The sequence below is a fragment of the Artemia sp. Qi Xiang Cuo genome, chromosome 5 (assembly GCF_049724085.1).
Source record: "Artemia sp. Qi Xiang Cuo chromosome 5, ASM4972408v1, whole genome shotgun sequence".
NCBI classification, from domain to species: domain Eukaryota; kingdom Metazoa; phylum Arthropoda; class Branchiopoda; order Anostraca; family Artemiidae; genus Artemia; species Artemia sp. Qi Xiang Cuo.
The window spans coordinates 47471003-47496275 of NC_142798.1; the positions used below are offsets into that span (position 1 = coordinate 47471003).

At 36.0% G+C, this 25273-nt stretch overlaps 1 protein-coding gene across 1 annotated transcript in view; it reads right to left on the reverse strand.

The window, feature by feature from the left end:
• LOC148952201 (uncharacterized) overlaps window positions 1–7427 on the reverse strand; it is a 71701-nt gene extending 64274 nt beyond the window's left edge. The window contains exon 1 of the mRNA XM_089089152.1: window positions 7154–7427. Within this exon, the coding sequence (XP_088945278.1) occupies window positions 7154–7213 (60 nt within the window). The 5' untranslated portion in view covers window positions 7214–7427. The remainder of the gene's footprint in view (window positions 1–7153) is intronic.
• Window positions 7428–25273: the final 17846 nt, after the last annotated feature.

Genomic DNA, 25273 nt, shown 5'->3' on the forward strand with positions numbered 1-25273 from the left:
GCAAGGATGGGGTATATTATCAAAGGCGGTTCACACCTATCTTGAAAGAGCTAATTCTGAATTCTATTTTAATAGCTTAAGTTAGCCGCCAAACATTCAAGGCACTTATAGTTAGTTTATGCCTGTGCCATATTATAGTCACACCTGTCGATAAAATCAAAAATACGCACGACTACAGCGACAATTAGGTTCGTCGTTGGCAATTTCTGCCAACGGTCAGTCATTTCAGCTTTGACTGACCAATCAGAGTCAACGTTTAAGGCATACTTTTTGAAACTATAAAAGATGGAAACTTAGAACAGCGGTTTTTTTTTTATCTCGGAGGGGAATTTGACAAAGGTTAAGAAAACTTAGCATTAGTAGAGAACAGTTGGACACAAATTACAATTGGAGCAAACTCTTTAAACTAATTTTTGCAATTTTAATTTTTTGTTTTTTAAATACAAGTGTGACGCTAAAATTGCCATGCCATTCATGATATTTGGCTTTCTTTATCGATAGATGTGACTATGATGTGGCACGGGCATTACACGGATGGGATTTCCATCATTCCTCAAAGGAATCCCTTTTAGGGAGGGTTGCTATCTCTAGCGATTTATCACGATTTCTAGTGATTTTTTTGTTGACTAGTGATTGTTTTCTAGCTAGTGATTTAGAGTGATTTTTGTTCTAAAACTAGCGATTTTTTTAAAATCTAGTGATTTTCACAATATAGTGCGTAGATTCATGATTTAATGGAATAAATCATACAAAAAGCTAATTAATAAAAAAAAAAAACAGTGATTCACCACAGTCCTAGTATCATCCGGATTAGCATTTATGCAAATATACCGCCTTTGAAACTTCCGATTTCCCACCATATGTTCATATTAGATATGACCTCAGAGCGTTATCATCAAGATAATAGGCGAACTTAGTTACTCGCAAAACTACAGAAATATTCTATACTTCCTATATTACAGCATTTACTCAGGTCAAATTTTGTCTTCATATTTATGATTTTTTTTTCTCTGTAATCTATCAGTTCTAAATTAGATTTTCTTCTGTTAAAACCTTTGAAAATGGAGTGAATGATGAATATGAATACACCCTCTACATCTGCATATAGAACTGAAACGGAGTAATTCAAAAATAAGAAGGTATATACATTAAATATAATTTTCTAAATAAAAAAAAAAAATCACTTAAAAAGAAAATAGTACTTAGTGCTTTTTTATATAAGGATTTTTAATATAACTAGATAGATTAAATCGATTATAGTTTGATGATTGAAGTCTGTTTGGAGTAGGGGGGGGGGGGTTCTACCCTGGGAGGTGTCTAATGATTTTAATTTCTACTTCTGATATCTAATCGAAACTCCAATAATTCTCCAAGTTCTCTTATTTGTAATTGAAACACCTGACAAATGCAGATAATGTCCTGTTCTTTAAGCTTTTAGATTTATGTGCTAACCTATCAAACAGTTTGTGGTAACGAACTGTAAGAACAGAGCTACAAGGCTAATAGTAACCGAAATTCTAGAAAATAAATTTTTATATCAATCAACATATCAGCGGCTTATTATGTTGATTCAAAATATATAAGATTTATTAAGCTTAGTTTTACCCACAAAAGGCTAAGAAAATGTGAAAATTTGCCTGATTTTGGAAAGGAGGAAGCACCCAATAAAGGTGAAAGAATTTTAATTAAAATCAAAGCATTAGATTCGGCATATCAGAGAACCCTACTGTAGAGGTTTTAAGCCCCTATCTGCAAAAGTGTTGAACTTTGTATTATTTACCAGAAGAAAAATCACAAATGCGTGTTATTTTGTTGTTGTTTTTTTCCAGGGCGATCATATCGAACCAATGGCTCTAGAACACCAAGAGAGGACTATTTTGAACGGAAATTAAAATTTCTAGCGTCTATTTTATTGGACCAAAAAGATCAGACGGCTACTAGCCCCCCTCCCACGTCTCCTTTTTCCCAAAATTTGTTCGATCGAAAGTTTGAGTTTGGGTTCCAAAACTGTATCTTTAGATTTAACATGATCCACGCAGCCCCTGAGGATAGGTCTGAGGATGAAAGTATGCTAAGGATAATAAGGATAATGTACGATCTGTGAAAACCAGTTTCATAGCCACAAAGATAAATAACGGGTGACAGAATGATTTGGACTTGTATAACTTGTGCTATATATTTGCACATTAGTGGGGTGGGGGCAAGATTAGGTTGCTTTAACCCCACATCTCCCCTAATGTGCAAATATATAGCTCAAATTATAGTATTATAAAATCTGAAGTATTATATTTTCATCATATTTTGGCATATTTCATTAGGATTAACATTACTTTACTTCTGGGTGTGTTCTGTATAATTAACAAGTGCCTCTTTTTTAAGCAGCAGTAATATAGATGCTCATCGAAATTTGTGAAGAGTGGGACTCATTTTCTCCATAAAATTATAAAAAAGCAATTTTCAAAATTGTCACTGGTGTCCAAGTAATTATATTAGCTCAGAGTAAAAAGAAAATATTTCTATACTTTTGGGGAAAAAAAACTGGGGTTTGGATCGACAAGGGAAAAAAATACAAAAAGCAAATATTTTCATTAGATCACCAATAACCAATTTTCATTGATCGGGGTATAAGCCAAGGGTACCAATTTGGGAACAAACGGGAATGCAACGATTTTGTTCTATTCTCTGCATAAAGATGCAAAAAGGCATTTCTCAAAATTTTAAGTGTAATTTTCACTTGAGAAAAAACAAAACATCAATCTAAAGGTATTTTTCCACATCTACAGGGGTATTGTTTTTCAAGAATCTAGTGAGTTTTTTCTCACCGGGTGACAATCCTGCTTTCAGGATCGATCGTTTTCCCGTCATGTCTTTCTGTTGAATTATTTACAACTTTTTCCCTTGGAACCCGATGGGTTTCATGGGAATTCCAAGGCGAAATATTTTAAAGTTAGAATCATGGGTCTGCGGATGAATAAATCATCCGCAGGCCCAAAATCTTATAGCCATGGTTGAGAATTATTTATATTTATTTGACACTTGTCAGAAAGAATATAAAAACGAAAAGAAAAAACAACAAACATGGCAGGAAATTTCCTGAAATGGGAAATAATAAACGGAAAATGATGGGCAGACATGCCATCTCGTTTTATTTTTTTCTGAATTAACTAATTCCTCAGATTCTAGCAAACTGGAGCTAGCTAAAACTGCTGAAAATACTGTCAAGGCTAAAGCTTCTGAGTCTGAACAATTCATGCTGTATTGGTTTGAAGTTTTTGCTCCCCTTAATGACGTCTGGTGCGTTGGAACACCTTCTCATGAGTGTGAACAGTTTCCCGTCAATCCTTGATAGTTTTCCCTAATCGTTTTCCCATCTGTATGAACCAACTATTAGATCTCATCATCCTTTATACCAGGTATTTCGAAAGAAAAGCAGCATTATCTACTTTTGCTTTCTATAGATGACCTTGCAGTAGTGAGGTTATTTTTGCAACATTTTCTGCGATATCAGCAAGAAGTGGATTCTAAGCCCGGTGCTAAATTATTTGAAGAAATGGATGAATAATGGTGTGAAAATTGAACAAATAGTAAAGACAACAGTTTTTACTATAATTGAAACATAATTTTGCAAGCTAAAAAGTCACTAAGTGCTGCTGAACGTTTCAATCCGCCTTTTAACCTACATGAAAGACGAGGGCAGCGTTTTTGGCATATACAAAAACTCTTTCCACATCTACGAAATAAAACATTCCCATGCCTAAATTTGTTACAAAGAGCATTAATGAAGTTCTGACCGTAGAAGAGGCTGTACACACCAGGTTTGCATTCAAAATGAATGAGTTGTCGCGATAGCTGGAGAACTTTACTATGGACTTTTACCTTAAGCTGGGTCATAGGAATAGTCAAACCAGCTAAATCCTGCCTCCAAATTTTCGTAGTCACTGGTACCTCAGGACCCTCCCAAAGGTTGGAATGGTCCATCGGAACGAAAAACCTTTATAGTTGGTTTTTTTCCCTGTGCTGACCGAGGAATAAGCTGACTCAGCTGAAGCAAAAAGGGAATGAATGCTTGTCGTTGCCACTAAACATACTCCCAGCCAAGTTTTCGATAAAGTTAAGTTGTCCTGAACTCTCTTTTGATGAATCGTGCTTATTGCTGCTATGAAGCAGGTGCCCAGTGATCTAGATGACTGTAAGCTTAAAGAACTTAATTTTAACTTATTTTGAATTAAATTTTACATTGTCGGAATGAGCTTGACGGGTTTTTAAGGGACTCAATCAAAGCTGGGTACGAGCGCCTTCCTGTGATTCATCAGTTAGCTCGTGTGTCAACGATAATGAGTTTCTTTGGTGATTATTTTAACGTTTTAGTGAAAGATTGTGGTTTCACATGTGTACACAATTATACCCGAACCTCTAGCCCAGATCATGCCACTTGTATCCCACAATCTCTCTGCTGAGCTAATGAGGGTTATTTCTGACTATAAATTATCTAAACATCTCCCTATCACATTCTCTTTCCGAATCTACAGTTCCAGAAAGCAGAATAAGCATACGGTTCCTCTTAGGCTAAAAGCTGTCGTGAGTATGGAAGGATAAGTCCCCGGGGATGAACGGATATTAAAGCGGATAAACGAGGACTGAATTCCTTGGTGATTCATTATCTCCAAGACACATACTCTCGACTATGTAAACACTTGAAACTACCTCCGAATAAAAACATGCCCTTGGTTCCACATAGGAAACTCATTCCTCCCCTGAATGGTGCACGCCAAGGGGCAGTTTCTTCCCTTAATCTCTTCAATAGCTGTGTGTTGGATGCTAAAAAAAAAGTTACCCACGTCTCTAATCTTATAAAGTTTTGATGGAATCTGTCTTTAGCAAATTATGCTGATGAGCTTTATACTGATGACTGAGGGCTGATAAATCTCAAACGGAACCTTAAAAGAATATGTGATATTTTCAGTACACCTTAGTTATGTAATCTTGGTCTTGGTTTCAGTTCTGATAAGTCTGAAATAGTGAAAGGCATGCCAGCGTCCCTTATAGCTCTTGGTGATATCACTTTTATAGCCATCGACAACCTTAGCATGTTCTAATTTGATAGTGTTTAGTATTTTTGTATGTCTTTCTTAGGACCATATTTACCTATTCATGTGTTGCTTTTCTTATTTTCTTTTCCCTCCACTCCGTCATTTCATGTTGTGTGACTGATTGATGTTCAAAAAATAAATAAATATTTAGCCAATAACCGTGACACAAAATAATTTTTTTTCCTACTACTCCCCCCTTGCTTCTTCAGTTCCACCTGAGAATTTCAACTCCTTCCTCCAAGTCGTTTGCGAGATGTTGCAGATATACTTTTTGGAAAAAACTGACTCTAGTGCTGACAAAAAAGAACACCAACACCATTTAGTGTTTGGTGTTTCATTGCATTTTAGCGTAATAATAGGAAAATGGTACTGGTGCGTTATATGGACACTTTTACATATTGTTCAAGGAAACCAGTCACGAAAAACCCGTCAAACAGGCTATTCTTAAGAGACCGCTACACATAAATGACTGCAAAGCCGTGGCTTCTCAATGAGTTTACAATATTTCAGCGTCTGTTTTTTTGGGTTTAAAGGGGAAAAAGGTACCTTGGTTATTTTACGTTTTTAATATATGATATGATTTACCCCTACCCCTAATTAGCAAATATATAGCCCAAATTTGTTTCTAAACTATTATATATTCATCCTATTTTATTTCATTAGCATCAACCAAACTGGACTTTTTAGAAGTGTCCATATAACGCACCAGTACCGCAAAATTTAATTTAATTGGTAAAATAGATAAAATGAGTGTACTAATACGAGTCTGATCTCAGTTTCTGACAGAAAAATGATTATGAAACGTAAAAAATGCCAATAGACGCCAAACGCTAGATAGTACTGATGTTTTTTGGGCGACACTAGCACCAGTTTCCCTTTTGTAAGTTACCCATGCTCTTTACTTGATCCCTCAATATATTTCTGAGATATTGAATATGATTTCAAAACTCAGGTGTGCGTAATATTTTTTGGTATGCCCAAGCGCGTGTATTTTCCAGACTATGTGCATGGGAAACTCTGGGAATCTTGGTATATCGAAAGATTCCTCAACGTTCCTAGCTGATCAGACAACAAACTCCAAACATAACCGCCTTTTCTACTGAAGCCTATCTGTAAACAATTGATTATTTGCATAATTTAGGGTCACGTACCCTGGGAATGAGGGGATGATGTCTGTCCCAGAAGCATACTTAATAGACCTCTAAACAGAATAGATATCTCAAAAATTTGATCCGATATCATAGAGGTTACGGAAGGCTGAGAAGTATTAGAAACACGGGAGGAAAGCTGGTTGCCCTTTAGTAACTTTCAGTCCTTAAAAGAGCATTTGAACTTCTAATTGACTGAGCCCCTTTCCAAGTTTCTAAGATTACTCCTTCTACACAAAGGGGCTCGGAAAAGTATTTTCAGTTCCTTCTCTGGGCGTTTGGCAAAAGGTCAAATATTGCCTCCCCAAAAAATGGAATAGCAATATTTTCCCCTTTCTGCAGTTGGGTCCCCTTAGCCCAAGGACTTTTAATTGCACGAGTTGAGGTAATCGAGAACAGTGTTTTTGGCTCGTGTTTTAGCATAATTTGTTTTGGAGGGACCGTGCACCAAAATACTTTGTTTTTACATTCGGTTCCTCTTGTGCCAACGACTTACGGCTGTAATCTGAAACTGATCGGGAGAAAATAATTGGACCAATCCCAGGGCCCCTAGTCCCCTCCCCCGTCCGTGGCAGATATGTATAACTACCGATACACAATCTTAGATATTGATTAAATAGAAAAAAGTGGTTATTTTTAAACCTCAATCAAGGAGCAGCATTAAAACTTATAACGAACGAAAATTATTTCGTGTATGAGGGGACTGCCCCGTCCCAAGTCCAGAAGAAGTGGGACAAAAAAAGTCCGCATAAAGAGTAAAGAGCATTAACATACATTTTCACATTGTTCCGTAGTGCTATTAGTGTTCATGACACTTAAAAGAATAAACCAGAAATAATAGTGTAAGATATAATTTTCTTCGTGTCAAAAGATTAAGAATAATATAGAAAATCAATTGAATTCTAGGGTACATACTCTTTTGACATCAAATTCCTTTTGGGGCACTAAATCTTTGAATTTTCCAAACCGAAGCATCTGGGCTTAAACGCAGACAAAATAAGCTCCAATCACAAAAAAAAAAACGACCATGGTCTCATTAATATCATCAATACATTAAAGTAATCTGCTTCAAACTGACTAGCAATAATTAAAGTTATGGCACACCTTGTTTGGTGATATTAAACATCTTAAACAGAGCATAATTTGGCAGAGCAGATGGCACGATACTCTTAGCACTTTATTGTTTGCAAGTTATTGTTCGCTTCTGTCTGACCACAGTAATTTGATACTTCCTAATTTTACTGACCTACTAAACCAGTTATTTGTAAAATGTGTTTTAACTCTAAGGCAAGGCAAAGGTTTCTAAGTGGGCGTGCGTGCGGCACTGGGTTGAGATGAAAGATATTTGAGAGTAATTTAGGGGTGCTACATTGTGTCATAACACTCTGAAAAATCTTTTTTTTGCGATTTTATTTGAAAAATCAATAGGATTCGGGAGTGGGAAAATCTGCAGATTTTCTACAACACAAACATCCACTTTTTTAGTATTATTTTTTTTATTCCTCCTCGGAATTGAAATCGGTTTCCATGGATAAAGTCGGGATTTGGTGCTTACTTTGCTTGCTTTACTTTACTTGCTTGAAACTTTTAAATACTGATCGACGAGTGATGTTCGGATGTTAGCCGACACGAGTAATGTACCGGAAACAGTGGTCCATCGAATTTTAATCTAGGATTATTACTTAATGAAAGTGTGCGCAAAAATGGTCCCCAAAGTGCTCACAGATGGGATGAAGGCCCAGAATGTCTAGTAACTGTTTCTGACTTCTTAGCAGGGGCGTGATGTTTTTTGGGGGGTGGGGGGAGCAAGGGGGCAGTTGGCCCCCAATAATTTGTAGAACTAATTATTAAATAGCTCATGTCCACTGACTATCCGGATATGGACCCCTCCCCCCCCCAATAAAAAATCTGGAGCTATGCCCCTGATCAGGGCTGACAAAATGTGGTTTTCGAATATGATCCTGAATCCAAACGTCAGAGCAGCGAGTGGCACACCAATGGGTTTCAATGACCAAAGAAAGCAAGAGTGAGCAAATCGTGTTTTTTACATCACGCTCTTGTACATTACGAACTCTTTCCCAAAGGACAGGCTGGTGGAAACAGCTGTTTACATTAGTAAACAGCTGGTATTACTATGATGTGCTAAAATTGTTAAGGGATAGGGTTCAACGACCTCGAAAAGACATTTCTGACGATTGATTTTTACTATTAGCGGGAGTCGCTCTTGACTTCCAGTTCGTTACCATCAACTTTGTATAATAAAAAAAAAATAATAAACATAAGATTCAATATTTCCATATAAACGTAGATAAAAACAAAGTGTTTGGGTCACCTGCCTCTCCCTCCTGGTAGATTTCGTGACGGTGCTTATGAATTGTCATCCCTCCACCTTTGGTGTTGGTAAAATATGAATAAAATCTGTCATGGTACAAAAGAAAACACGTTCTATAATAAGAAGGGAGCTCTCACCCAATGTTTAAAAAAAATCCATTTCTTCGTGATAAAATCGTTCCTTGATATTGAAGGTGCGACAGTCTGGTGGAAACCATCAGACTGTAATTGTCATAATGCTCTATTTAAGCAGAATCTTAATTCTAAATTAGGAAATTTACGGCAGATGTGAAAGCTAAACCTTGCTATTGCTGATTTGGCCACTTTCCCAATTAGTTAATAAATTATTTTAACGAATGAAACAGCATATTTCATGTTTTTGTATAGTGACACAATTTGACGACTAGCCAAGAAGCAATGGAGAATATTGAACAGTCTAAAGATGAAATTTTATATTCAGATTAAAACCAGGGTTTCTACGAGTTTCTAAGGCTTTCGTCTGCTCTGGTTATTAATAAATATAAGAAAATGCTTGATTAAAAAAACAACTTATTGTTGTAGTCAACCAGAGCATTATATAAAGGAAAAGTGGGGTAAATAAATTGGTAAAAAAGGTACACAGTAAAAAAAAATTGTTTAGTAACGTAGTGCTCATTATTTTAGAGCAGGGGCTTCCAACAGAGGTGCTTGCATTCCTGGTAAACGAGGAAAGATTTCCAGAGGGACCAGAACGACATTCTAAAAAAAAACTTCACAAGAAATTTAATAAGCGTTTGATAATTAATGGTTATCAAAATACTTTTCCATAGCTAGATCTCAGCCCTTGAAACGAGTTGTTACCCTCCCAAGACATAACCCTCATTCTGGTTGAAAATATTTAAAATGAAAGGACAACCAAACCTATTATTTTCCTTAGGCCTGTGGATGATCTCTTCTTGGGCAAGAGAAAGCACGCATTTTGTTTCGGTTTTTAGCATGTCGAAGAAGTTCTGATTCTTGCGTAATACAGGCAACACAAGAATGTTACGACATTTGGCAGAAACTATTCATATCTCACTTTATGCATTGAATTAGGCTACTTATAACCCTAATGGAGCTTTCATAATAATTAAACAAAAAAAAAACATTTTTCTACAATAAAAGTAAAGGGACACATTAAAATTTAAAACAAACAGAAATTGTCATTTAGATTTACCCCCCCCCCCTGACCCCTATCTCGTAAGGTGCCTACATTTCTGCTTGGAAATTTGCGGAAGGGCTGGTGCTACAGTCCACTTTCAGCCTCTTATAATATAAAGTTAAAATTCTTCAATGATCCCGGTTGGGACAAGGTATAACATGGCTACTTTTCTTCCAAAAAAAGCTGCCGATTTAGGATGAATCATGGGCAAATTAACACATCCAGTCCCTCAGATTCAATTTTTTTCTGGTTTTAACAGAGCCTAACATTCCACATTTTCTATTAATGCGTATAAGTGAAGAATGGGTCATCTACATAATTTTGGGTATTTAGGCTGGGGGCTATTTGGGTTTCATCTGACCTACAGACATATTTATGGATCTTTCAACCATTTCGTGGGATATCGCTCATGGACTCCGCGAGGAGCTTTGCCTATCAGGAAGAGTTTTTTTTTAATAGACTTAATTAGGCATTATGAAGGATAAAGCAACCAAAAAAATTAACAAATCCACAAAAGGAGCTATGTTTTGTCAACAAGGGCCAACAATTTTTAGAGATCGGCTCAAATATAAGCACTTGAAACTCCTTGAAGCCTTTCAGATCAAGTACTTTATTATCACTTGTTTGTTTATTATTTGTTCTTAAAATTTGTAAATATTCCTGTTGATCCTTGAATAATGGTTGGAATAAACAGAAATGAGCCTGGAATAAACAAAATAATGGTTAAATCTGTAGTCACAAATAATATATCTCTGAAAAGCCATGCTTTAAAGCTTGATACCCGATTAAAAGTGTAAAAACTTCAAGAGAAAAGTAAAAAAAAAGGTATGTTTTGTTATCCAAAGAGTTAGAGAAAGCACGCATTTTGTTTCAGTTTTTAGCATGTCGAAGAAGTTCTGGTTCTTGCGTAATACAGGCAACACAAGAATATTACGAAATTTGGCAGAAACTATTCATATCTCACTTTATGCATTGAATTAGGCTACTTATAACCCTAATGGAGCTTTCATATTAATTAAACAAAAAAAACATTTTTCTACAATAAAAGAAAAGGGACACATTAAAATTTAAAACAAACATAAATTGTCATTTAGATTTACCCCCCCCCCCTGACCCCTAACTCGTAAGGTGCCTACATTTCTGCTTGGAAATTTGTGGAAGGGCTGGTGCTACAGTCCACTTTCAGCCACTTATAATATAAAGTTAAAATGCTTTAATGATCTCGGTTGGGACAAGATATAACATGGCTAATTTTCTTCCAAAAATGCTGCCGATTTAGGAGGAATCATGGGCAAATTAACACATCCAGTCCCTCAGATTCAATTTTTTTCTGGTTTTAACAGAGCCTAACATTCCACATTTTCTATTAATGCGTATAAGTGAAGAATGGGTCATCTACATAATTTTGGGTATTTAGGCTGGGGGCTATTTGGGTTTCATCCGACCTACAGACATATTTATGGATCTTTCAACCATTTCGTGGGATATCGCTCATGGACTCCGCCAGGAGCTTTGCCTATCAGGAAGAGTTTTTTTTTAATATACTTAATTAGGCATTATGAAGGATAAGGCAACCAAAAAAATTAACAAATCCACAAAAGGAGCTATGTTTTGTCAACAAGGGCCAACAATTTTTAGAGATCGGCTCAAATATAAGCACTTGAAACTCCTTGAAGCCTTTCAGATCAAGTACTTTATTATCACTTGTTTGTTTATTATTTGTTCTTAAAATTTGTAAATATTCCTGTTGATCCTTGAATAATGGTTGGAATAAACAGAAATGAGCCTGGAATAAACAGAATAATGGTTAAATCTGTAGTCACAAATAATATATCTCTGAAAAGCCATGCTTTGAAGCTTGATACCCGATTAAAAGTGTAAAAACTTCAAGAGAAAAGTAAAAAAAGGTATGTTTTTTTTATCCAAAGAAATCTTAAATCCACGCTACTACTTGTTCAAAATTTGGACTTAAGACAAATCTTTTAAATTATATATTTCCGCTGCCATTCTTTGGCTGCTTTTGGTCCAAAATAGCAATACATAAGCGTTGAATTGTTCAAATAACCATTCTATTTAATACTAAACTGGTCGATGTGCTTGTCCCATAATTTCAAAACTGAAGCCCTTGGTCTTCCAGCCTTGTCATCAATTCTCTTAAAAAAATCAATTTAACTTTCTGTGGGGCCTCGACCGTTACAAGTAACCACTGAAACCACTGGCCCACTGAAACTTTAGGTTAAAAGTTCTAACGTCCTTACCAAGAGTCAAACGTAGCTGTAGGGCAACCAAGTTAAAAATATTTACTTCCATGGATGAGAATAAGCCTCTAGCCCCTGGGGCAAGGGCTGTAAATAATGCTAGTTGCTCTTGCTTGCACATAACATGGAAGAGACATATTTAATCTCAGCTGTCCAACTTAGTTGAAACTTTTAGGAAAAAAGAATTTTTTGGGTATATATGACATCATGCGAAATTACACATATTCAAAATCATGTGTAATTTTGGATAACATCATAGATACCAAGAAACTTCTTTCCCTGCGTTTCCTCAGTCGTCATTTTTTTTTCGCTTTAGTTGTACAATTACATAATTCAGCAACAACCAGGAATTTTCCAATGCCACTGCCCTCTAAAATATCTAAAATATACATTGGCATAAATATCGTTTTATTCTTTTTTTCAAGTCATAGGGTGGCAAATCAGCTATTTCGGTTGAACTAAGAAATTCCGTCATGAATTCAAGTCCTCCTTTGTGCTTATCCTTTACAGACTCTAAAATAACACGTTTCTTATTCAATTTTAATTTTCTTAAATATCTAAATTGCGCAATAGCAGAAGTATTGTGTTATTCTTTAGTTTTAAGTCATATTTTCATTTGCAATTCAATGTGAATTGTTGCTATTTCTTGTTCCATGCCTTGTACTTTAGCATACTATCTCTTCTAATGAGCAGTAACTATTTATTTAGGTTGTTTCGAAAATGGCTACATATTTTTTGGGGGAAAAAATGGCATCCTGGGAGTTTCTGGTCTAAGAAAATGATCTATAAAGGTCAGAAGTTTGAGAAAGTTTATTAAGAGCCTTAATTTGAAAAAAAAAGATTCATGTGAGTGCCGTCATGTTTATTAATGCATTCGAATAGCATACATACGTCATATTTGCCTCAGTAGTGGTTGTATCATTTTCAGTGTCTATGATGCAGGCAAAATTACATAAGAAACATATGGTTGACAAGAAAAATCATATGAAAGACTTCATATTTATGTTTACATTCCAAGAGAATAAATTAAATCATTTCCTTTCTCTCCAGGAGTGAACGAATCATTTTTATATATATGACATAGCTAATTATGAAATACCAAGCGTAATTAGTCGTTTACCAAGTGTAAAACTGCAAACGACCTGCTTTCCGTTTAGCCCTGGACGGTTGGCTGAAAAGGACAGACAATCTTTGGCAGCCTGTTATCCTTCATCCACAGCACATACTGACACATAAACACATACTGACAAGTACTGACAAAACTCTCCAAAAGTGACCCCGCGTACCTAAGCGCCTCTAGAGGAAAAATGTTGTACTACTTAATCGCTCCGAGCCAATAAATTAAATTTAATACAGCTTTTACGGAACAAGTATAATCACCTACGGAACTTAGGCTATTATCCCCAGGTTCGCATAGGTATGGAATCGTCTCCGGAGACGCGGACAAAGGGTCACTTTTTTGTGTGGAGAGGATAGGTTTTGTCAGTACTTGTTGTATGTGTTTATACTTTGATCCACAGAATGTGCAGTGGCCATCTCAGCCTTTCTCTCACTATAGCTCTAGAAAGCGGGATTGAACCACACTTTTCGTACAGCCAACTGTTTGAAATATGGTCAGCCAGCCGGGTGCCCAGAAAAATCCATAGGCAATTTCTCTGGAAAGCATCTAGCAAATCCTCCTCTGTTTTTTGGAGCGTCCATGCTTCAAAGCCATATTTGACCACTGCCATCAATGTAGCTTCCAATATTCTAATCTTGGTTTGCACACTTATCTTCCTATTCTTCCAATTTCTTTATTAACTGTGAAAAAGCACTCTGAGCCTTGGCTATTGTACTTTTAACATCTTCACTATTCCCACCGTCTTTATTATGATATTATCAAGGTAAGTGAAGCTGTCACCTTTTCATATTCACTTATTCCTAGCCTTAGTGACTTAGTCTATTTAAAATTAATTTCCAAACCTATTCTAGCACCCTAAACTTGCAAAACCTCTAAAAGTTCATTCATTTTGCTGACATTTTCATCTAGGATGCTTAAATCACCATCATAATATAAGTCAAGGAGAGTTTTTTCTTCTCATTTGATTACCTGGTCTCCCATTACCTTTCCTGTGCTCCTTAAGACAAAGTCCATCAAAATGATCCATATAAAGGGGGATAGAACACAACCCTGCTTAACTCCTGATTTAATATGAAACCAGCTGCTAATCTTATTTCCTACCTTAACCACAGTCCTTAGCACTAACCACTTTAATGTATTTATCTGGTATACCTTACAAGGATAAGACCTTCATTAAAGCTCTTTTATCAATAGAATCGAATGCTTGCTTATAGTCTATACAACTTAAGACCAAAGGTATTTGATAATTCTCAATTACTAACCTAAGAGTTAAAATTTGGTCGAAACATCCTCTACCTTTTCTAAAACCACACTGCTCTTCTCTTAAAACTTTGTCTACAGCATCTCTCAGTCTAAAAAGTATCATAGTACTAAGTAATTTGCTAAATAGAGATACCAGACTAAAGCCTCTCTCGCTCTTTACGCTAAAGTTTACGCTATCTCACAACTTTATTTTTTAAAACAATAAAAAACTTTAGCGTAAAGAGCGAGGCGTTGAGGAGGGGATAGCCCCTTTCATATACGGCATAATTTCTGTTCGTTTTAAATTTTATTGTTGCTCCTTACTTTCAGTTAAAAAAAATTGTTTTTTTATTTATTTAGTTTTTGAACGTTTTTGAATTAATGCAGGTTCTGATTTTGGCTCACCGTACATGAACAATTAAAAAAAAATTGCATACTAATTTTACTTTTATTTAGTTAATTGGCTGTCTCGAAAGTTGTTTAATTTTATTTACGAACGTTTTTACTAGTAATAAATTTACGTAACTTACGAATTATCTTACGTAACGAACTTCTATATTCACATATTTTTAATACATATTTTAGGGGTTCGCTCCCTAGTCAATACCTCGCTCTTTACGCAAAAGTTCGAATTTTGTTCCAATTCTTTAAAAATGACCCCTTAATCATAACAGCCGTTAATTAGAATAAATAGCTGTTATGAAAGTACTAAAAAATCTTTGGCCTAAAGAGCGAGGTATTGACTAGGGGGCGAACCCAATCATATAAGTAATAATTTCTGTTCGTTTTAAATTTTGATGTTGCTCCTTACTTTCAGTTGAAAAACCTTTTTTTTTATTCAATTTGTGATCTTTTTTTTTAATAGTGCTGGGAAATCCGGCGCCCCCTTCATAGCAATGTCCCTTCCCCCATGAAAATATCCTCCAACATAACCCCCGACCCCCCACCCGCTACCAGAAAAATCCCCCCTGAAAATTCTGTATACTTCCCAATAACCAAAACTATATGTAAACATTGGGTAAAGTTCATAACTTTCAGCACTCCCCATGGGACTTGGGGGATTAAGTCATACTAAAAGACACATTTATTATATTTTGACCATGCTGAACAAAATGGCTATCTCAAATTTTTGATCGGGTGACTTTGGGGAAAAAATGAGCGTGGGAGGGGGCCTAATTGCCCACCATTTTTTGGTCACTTAAAAATTGCACTAGAACTTTTAATTTCCGTTTGAATGAGATATTCTATGACCACTGGGTCGATACGATCACCCCTGGGGAAAAAAACAAATAAACACGCATCCGGGATCTTTCTTCTGACAAAAAACACAAAATTCCACATTTTTGCAGATAGAAGGTTGAAACCTCTACAGTAGGGTTCTCTGATACGCTGAATCTGATGGTTTGATTTTCATTAAAGTTCTATGGTTTTTAGGGGGTGTTTCTCCCTTTTTTCGAAAATCAGGCAAATTTTCTCAGGCGCGTAACTTTTGATGGGTAAGACTACACTTGATGAAACTTATATATTTTAAATCAGGATTAAAATTTTATTCTTTTGATGTATCTATTGGTATCAAAATTCCGTTTTTTAGAGTTTTGGTTTCTATTGAGCCGGGTCGCTCCTTACTTAAAGTTCGTTACCACGATCTGTTTAAAACATGCCAGTACAATATTACACAATTATGCCATCTAGCCGCATCTTCCAGATCCTCGGCAATTTTATCCATGGCTTCCACCTCACACCTCCTTAGTTCATATTTTAATGCTTTCTTCACTTTCTTTCCATTCCTTTTGTTTTCATATGATCTATCAATCAATCAATCAATCAATCTATTAATACTAAAAACAAAACAATTAAAAACGTAAAGTTTATACACGCCCAAGAAGCTCAGCTTGTAAAGGGCCAAAAAAACAAATAATACACTATTATAAAGAACATAAAAAAAAACATAAAAAAAAAGGATCAAGAGACATTTATGAAAATAGGAGAATGAACAGGAAACTTAACAAATAACTGAAAAAAAATACATAAACTAATAATATATTGAAAATTGGGATTAAATATAAAGAAAGAAAAAAAGAAAAAAAAAATCAGAAAAATATATTGAATGAAAAAAAAGACATATAAATTTTGATGGAATTCAAAAAAAAGAAGAAAAAAAAGGGGGGGGCAGACTAAACTGGCAATACCCAGTGAGAAAGTGCCTTTGCAGAAAGAGATAGAGGGACATCTGAAGGGATGGAGTTCCATAGTAAAATAGACTGATAAACTGGAGACCTCTGACCATATGTCGATGATAGCTTAGGTAGAATGAACCTGCGATAAGAGCTACCTAAAAAAGAAGAGTACCTACCTGAGCCTGACAGAAAGAAAAACTGCTGCAGAGATGGTGGAAGTGTACCTAGAAAAGCAGAATGTACTAAATAAAGGTAACTTTTACCCACAATACAATCCAGCGGAGCTATTCCAGTATCATTATAAAGATCAGAGGAAGGGTAAAAATGAGGTAGAAGAAAAGTAGCCTTCACTGCCCTATTTTGGGCTCTTTGAAGTGAGCAGAGAAGAGATTTATTGGTACTACCGCAAAATAAAAGCATAATAAAGAGAAAGCATAACATCTGAGGGAAGAAATGAGTTAACCCTGTATAACATTGAAGATTGGCAGAGGACAAGGGAACGGGTATGAGTTATATGGGGTTTAAAAGAAAGAAAACAGTCAAGATACACACCAAGAAATTTCACTATAGTAGCTTGCGATATAATATCATTCCCATAAGTCAGAATAGTTGGCTCCCTTGCGTCTCTCATACGATAAGGGGTCCTAAAGTGTACAATGGCACTTTTTTGGCTGTTGAGAGTCATACCATTTGACCAGCACCAATCTTTTACTTTATCAAGAATACGTTGAGCTAGAGAAGTGGCAGATGGCAGGTCCAATGCAGCAATGAAAAAGTTACTCTTCTCATCAAAAAGAAGAGGGTGCACAAGGGGATGAAGACCATCAACAAGATCATTAATATAAATTAAAAACAAAAGTGGTCCAAGCACAGAGCCCTGTGGGACACCTTTCACAATAGGTAAGGAAGAGGAAGAAGTACCATTAACCGAAACATACTGAGATCTCCCTGAGAGGTAAGACCTAAACCATTCAAGTGGGACTCCATGCACTCCAAATGAAGATAATTTAGACAAAAGAACAGAGTGAATGACCATATCAAATGCCTTTGAAAAGTCAAGAAAATAGACCCAAAACACACAAGCCCTTGTCAAGGTTAACACGCACAAACTCTGTTGCATCTGAAAGTGCATGCAAGGTAGAAAAACTGGGACGAAAGCCATACTAATGGTTAGTTATGAGAGAATTACTTGCAGTCGTATTAGTACTAAATACAAATGAAGAGAGTCTACAATACACTACTTTTTCAACAACCTTAGAAATTACAGGAAGGAGAGAAATAGGTCTATAATTTGAAATTAGAGATGAATCACCTTTTTTAAACAAAGGTAAAACATTCAGATAATTACAATATCACTCAGATAATTCTTGTACAAGCCCCTTCTCTCTATTAAGCATAAAACCTTTTCACTAATATTCCTAGCTACGCTCCAAACTTTCTTCCTTAAGACAACATCAGCAACTTCACAAATTGTTTTCCTACAATTTTTCAATCCATCTTCCACATTGTCAAATTTTAAACTCTGTTAAACTGTTAAACTCTGTTAAATATATATATATATATATATATATATATATATATATATATATATATATATATATTATATATATATATTTTTATATATAGATATATATATATATATATTTTATTATTTATTTATTTTATTTTTAACCCACTGTACCATAAATGTAAAATAGTGGAGTAATACAAACACACAAAAAAAGAAAAGAACAACGACAATCTCACAACAAACATAATCACTAATAAAAAAACGGATAAGACTGTGATGTGGGCCCAACTGAAAACTAGCATCCTGACTGATCTTCGCTTGCACCATTTCAAGCGAGGACAGAATTGCTGTTGCACCATAACGACCAACAAGGCGCCTATTGCGCACAGCAAGCGGCAAATACAATAGGAACTAACAGTATCTAAAATAATTAACCTTCATTTGTTTCAGATCATGCTTAGTAAAAAGCGGATACAGCCCAGAAGCGGATAAAATCGCATGGTCACAGAAACTACAGTAGAGTTTAGCAAGACCATGCCTATTAAAACGTCCACGGTTTGCAACTATTTTCGCATAACCAGCTTTAAGCTTATCTTTCGAATCACAAATAAATTTACGCCGGATGCTTCCTACGGACTCACATATAGAAATACCAAGCCATTTGATAACAGGGACACTAGGTACCATAAAGGTGATGCAAGAAAGGGGAGTAGCAGGGGGATTAACAGCGTTAAAAAGTAAATATTCACATTTCGAAGTATTTAATGATAGGCCTATTTCACTAAGCATAGATCCAACCATGCTAAAATTCCATTCAAGCCTCCTTTTGTAACGACTAATCAGGAGGAGGTCATCAGCATATGCTAAATAAGACACTTCCGAAAAACCAAAAAAACAACTGGAGGGAATCTTATTAATCACACTCGAAATACAAGCATTAAAAATATGAGGCGAAAGAACTCCTCCTTGCCTAACCCCGCATTTAACAGGAATATTTCCAAAAGCACATCTATTTGATTTCAATCTACGTATGAATTCGAATACCAAAAACGTCGCAGAGAAATAATCGATGGGTTTATACCAAGCTGATGTAAAGAATAAAAAGCCTGAGGGTGCACAACACTGTCGAAAGCTTTAGATATGTCTAAAGCACATATATGTAATGATTAACCTTTCGTTTGTGCATCCTTAAGAAGGAGAGCCAGAACCCGATGTGCATGTTGACAAGAAATCTCCTTTCTAAATCTAAACTGATTAGCATCATAATTCACAAAATCAATAATATAAGGAAGAAGCACATATTCAAAAAGTTTGCTAATATTGCAGGCGACAGTAATAGGCCTATAAGAATCAGATTTATTTACGTCTTTTCCTCTCTTTACAATTGAGGTAACAGTACCACATAGGAAACTATCAGGCACTAAAGAACAGCAAAGACACATTTGAAAAAGTAGCTGCAAAAGTTTTACTAGCTCCCGAGAATCTTTCCGTAAATGAAAAACACTTATACCATCAATATCAATAGACTGAGACTTCAGCCGCCTGATCGAATCAGTAATTATATCAGCTGACACAGGAGGGACGTGCTTTTGTTGCATTTTTTCGGGAAGGCACTTAGCAAGGAGTTGGGAATATCGGCTATGTACAGCACAATTAACATGGGGAAAAATATTAGTATAATGTTGGATCCAAGCTGAATGCAGAATATTATCACTCTTATAATCAGTAAACATAGAAGAATTAGTCACAAACTTCCACTCTTTCGAACTGTTTGGAAAATTAACTCTAGCTTCACAGACGGACCGCAGTTGTCTTTTATAAGCCGTTTTTACGTTTAATATAAAAAACAGTACTACGAGAGGGACACAAAGAAGAACTTCACATCAGTACCCATAGCTTTGCCTTATTTTTCCTTTTTTTTTATAGATGGTAGAAATTCTAAACAAACTTTCGCGTGTTGTACCTACTTATTTCAATTGGGAAAGCTACTCGTTCAGTTTTTTTCAAACATGAAAGAATATAATGATAATACGTATTCAATTGCAAACGAGCACTGGGTTAGGTAACTCCACAACAGAGGAGGCTATAAGGCACATTAATGGTACTCAGCAGGCTTGCAAGCGTGGCCACATATAGAGGCCAATCACAACGATTCCAATTTCGCCGTTGAAACCACTTTTTTTCTACGGATTGGGGAGCATTTATTACTAGTTTAGATGTGACTGACACACACAGAGATATGGGTATGTGGTCATAATCTCTTTCATCTTCATCAACGTGGACAGTTGAAGTTGTAACACCAGCAGAGCATACACAGAGGTCAAGGTTAGACCGGGAGCCGCTGGCATGTACGTATGTAAGTAAATGGAAGATCTTTTGTCAGAATCCGGAAACCAAGGGGGAGGCACTCGAGCAGTGAATCGGATCGGGGGGAGAACATTGTCATTTCATAGTTCATGTCACCCATTAGTAGCCAATCATAACCGAGTTTCTCAATACCCGATACCAAATTTTCAAATTTTTTGCACGCTTTAACAAAATGGATGAATGACGCAAGATTATTCTTATTATGCGGCAAATTAACATTGACTAGTACAAGATCACCAATCCTGCCGGCTAAATAAATATCATCAGATCCGTAACACTGTTGGGAAAGGGAAGAGAGTTTCCAATTCAGCACGCAAGCCAATCCACCGGAGGGACGACCACGAGTTCTTCGGGCATTTGTAGAAAAAACAATTTGGCTGGGGCTCCGTCGAAGGAAATTTACGCTCACAGCCGGCAATAAATGTTCTTGAAAAAGGACTACATCAAATGTATCAAGAAAATTATCAATACAAATGTCATATCTTTGGTCCCATTAATATTAAAAGAACAAATAGAGATAGGCAAAGATATCATTTGGCCATACCTTTAGTAGCAATAGCACACAACTTGGGACATCACAAACTACATGACACATGGTCTCCACCACAGCTAGCGCATTTAGGGGACAACTGACAGGGAGAGTCCTTTGCTGATTCGTGGGGATCGGAGCATCGGGAGAATTTCACTACTGGACTTCTGCAATTGGCAACTACGTGGTCAGGAGAACGGCATCTATGGCAACAACGCGGGATCTGAAAATACTCAAAAACGCGCAAAATTTCATAATCAACTTTCAATCCAGTTTTAATGGCATTGATCTTAGTTGCAACATCTACAAACGAAATTCTGAGTGCATGGGAAGTTCCAAGTCTTGTTACGTCAGAGACTCCAGGGTATTTAGTAAGGCGAGAGATATCGTAATCAGTGCCTATACCCTTTAATAGACCAAAATATTTCTTTTCGATAAGTTTGGCTTTAGAGTTCGCTAAAACTGAGTGCACAGCCTTGCAAAAAACATTCACGGCCACATTATCGATTCTTACAACAAGTTTATCGTTAGACGACCGTATGCTGCTAATTGCCTCATGACCGGAGATCCTTTCAATTACCTCTCTACGTTTTGCTGGGTTATTCAAAACCTAAGGCACATTCAAGATAACAACTGTGGCTAGATTATCATTCACGGGGATATTAGGTAATGCCAGGAAATTCATATCATAATTTGTGAGCTGAGAATCAATAACATCTAGAGTTCGGCTAACATTATTAATCTTGGTAGCTAAGCGTGAATATGCTACAGCCGGTATTGTGGGAACTTCGGTTGGAAATCGGATCACATAAATAGGAATAGTTATGTTCTCAGAATCACATTTCTGGATTAAATCAATCATATCTCTGATATTGTTTGTAATTGCTTTATTGCCAACGCGCTTAGGACAACAGTCATCTGGAACTGTAGCTGAATAAAGTTCAATCTTTGCAGTTGAAACAGCCGAATTCTCGAAAAAATCAACCGCATGACTCACGATAATATCGTCGCCAATTCCCGCTTCAAAATTCACTTGGATAAAGTTCAAAACAGGCGAATAAACATACCTGTCATTATCGCTTGGAACACTCATAGTCCGCTTTAAACCGGTTTATCTAGGCAGGCAATTCACATCACTGGGAGCCCGGCGGCTTCGCTGCCGGGCCCTGGCACGCGGCGTGCGGCAGGCATCTATATACGAGTATATGGATTCTCATTTTGGGTTGTCTTCTAACCGCTGACAATTTGAGCCTTTTGTTGATGTCATGACATCACCACAAGTTTGATTAACTAAAAAAAAAACAAGTTTTTTTTAACTGAAAGTAAGGAGCGACATTAAAACTTAAAACGAACAGAAATTATTCCGCATATAAAAGGGGCTGTCCCCTCCTCAAAGCCTCGCTCTTTACGCTAAAGTTTTTTATTGTTAAAAAAAAAAAAAAAAAAAATAGAGCTGTGAGAAAGTCAAACTTTAGCGTAAAGCGCGAGGCGTTGAGGAAGGGACAGCCCCTTTCATATACGGAATAATTTCTGTATGTTTTAAGTTTTAATGTCGCTCCTTACTTTCAGTTAAAAAAACTTGTTTTTTTTTTAGTTAATTTCTGAACGTTTTTGAATTAATGCAGCTTTGATTTTGGCTCACCGCACATGAATAATTAAAATGAAATTTGCATATTAATTTTACGTTTTTTGGCTAATTGGCTTTCTCGAAATTTGTTCTGACGTAACTTACAAATTAACTTACGTAACAAATTTATATATACGTATGTTTTAGTGCTTATATTAGGGAGTTCATCCCCTCGTAAATAGCTCGTTCTTTGCGTTAAAGTTTGAATTTTGTTCGAGTCACGAACCACTGAATCACAAAGGCCGGTTAATTAGAAGAGATAGCTCTTTTGAAAGTACTAAAAAACTTTAGCCTAAAGAGGGAGATCTTGACTTGGGGGTGAACCCCCTCATATACGTATTTTTTTGCCAGAAGAGAAATCACGAATGCGTGTTTTTTTGTCATATATATATATATATATATATATATATATATATATATATATATATATATATATATATATATATATATATATATATATATATATATATATATATATATTCTTTCTTAAAGCTGTGACCCATTTAGATCGTTTTTATGACCAGAAATTTTAATGTGCCAGATATAAGAAAAAAACAACTATGTAGCCGATTTCGAAGCCGGGTGCCCAGCAGTCGGTATGTGATAGACTTGTATATGTTGATTCTCGTTGTAAGTAGCAACCTTCAGAAAACCTTTGTTTTCTGCTCTTTCTTCGGGAAAATGGAGGGTTCCCTAGGGAATGCACATAATGTTGGAAGGTCCCAATGACTTGTAATCAACAGTTGCGTATTTTATGACATCTTTGTTGGTTTGTACTGGGTTTTACGCCACATGTTTTTGGCGTCTAAGATCGTGATGGCGTTGTTCTTCTAACGTAATATTTCTTTCTTCTTCCCTTTCATTTTTGACTAGTTCTGATTTTTGCTGTCGCTTGTCCTCTTACAGTACAATTCTTTGCTCTTGACTCCATTCTTGACACGTTCTGATACTCGCTTTCTTGACATGTTTCATACTCGCTAATTCTAGGTGCCGCTTATCATCTAATCGATATCTCAATTTTCACTCATACCACCCGGTTTCAGCGTAAAGAGTAGTTGTGATTTCTTAGTCGACTAGGTTTTTAGAATTTATTCTCTGGAACATCGTGATTCAGAGTTATTTTATCTAAAAGACATTTTATTTTGTACTGGTTTTCTCCGATTAACTCCATAAACGAAATAATAGAAAAGAGACCCATACAACATGAACAAATTGAAAAAAATTATTTTATTTACTAATAATTATAAAATAAAAAATATATACACACAACCGCCCGGGGAAGGCTCGAGAGCCTGATTATAGACGGCTGCAATCCTTTAATTCTTAACTATGAAAAAAAAAAAAAAAAAACTCAAATAACAAATAATGCCAAAATTAACTGCCCTCTCCAAATAATTGCTTCTTAAATTATGATTCAAATAACCCAATGAGATCAGCCTTCTGAACACCAGCTGGAATATCATTCCAAATAGCTGGAGCTAAATACCTAATTCCAAAACCTGCACGTGTGGTGTCTTGGTACTCAAAATCGCATACCTGTGGAGCGAACGATTTACACGAAAAAAATCAGTAAAAGCTGTAGGACATAGATCATTCCAACATCGATAAGCAAAATCAGCAGCTTGATAAGCGCGAATCTGACCAATATTAAGCGCTCGTAATTTCTTAAAACACGACGAGGTATTATTCACATTTTCTACATAATTACCAAAAAGACGTACAGTTTTATTTTGAAGAATCTGCACTCTTTTGGGGCCTCCAAGACAAATTACAATCAAGCTGGAAACCCAAATAACGCACTTCATGCACCTATGACTAAGCCCTACCAGTAAAAAATATCTCTCCATCAACTCTTGGTTCCTTACCAACTCAACGAAATATAATAAAATTAGTTTTTTTTTAACATTCAATGACAAAAGGCTCAAACTTGTAAATACAAAAAAGACTTTAAAACACTATCTACTTTCAACAACAAATCATCAATGAATCGACTAGACACAGTTAGAGCAGTATTATCCGCAAAATAAAACACTCATGTAAGTAGAAACGCATTGAGTCAACATATACAAGGTACAGGAGTGGTCCTTAGACAGACCCCTGGGGTACACCACACTTGACTTGAAAAGGAGAGGAAAAAACATCATTTAATACAACTTGAAGAGATCTGCCGCTCAAAAAACTATCAAACCACTTCAAATAGTTGCCATGAATTCCAACGGATTAAGAGGTTTGATTAAAATTTTAAAATCCACTGCATCAAACGCTTTTCTTAAAATCAATAAAAATAGTCAAAGGAATTTCACCACGTTCAAAGCATTGATTCACAGTATCACAGAGGGAATGCACGGCGTCAGATGTCGAGTGCCTTTTCCTAAAGCCGAACTGGGTTTCCCTTAGCATCCCCGTTTTCGTAAGGTAACCATAAAACCTTTCATGAACAATTTTTTCAAATAATTTTGAAAAGAGGGGTAGTATTGATATCGGTCTATAATTTTCAATGTCTATCTTAGAACCACCCTTGTGAAGGGGGATGACTTTTGCCCTTGAAAGTGCATCAGGGAACTGGCCGGTTTGGAGAGAAAGATTAATTATGTGGACGATGCATGGTAGTAAATAACACATCATTGATTTAAAAGTCTTAAGATTAATGTTATCTGTCCCTGTCTTCGGTCGCCTTCTAAAAACAGTCTTCCA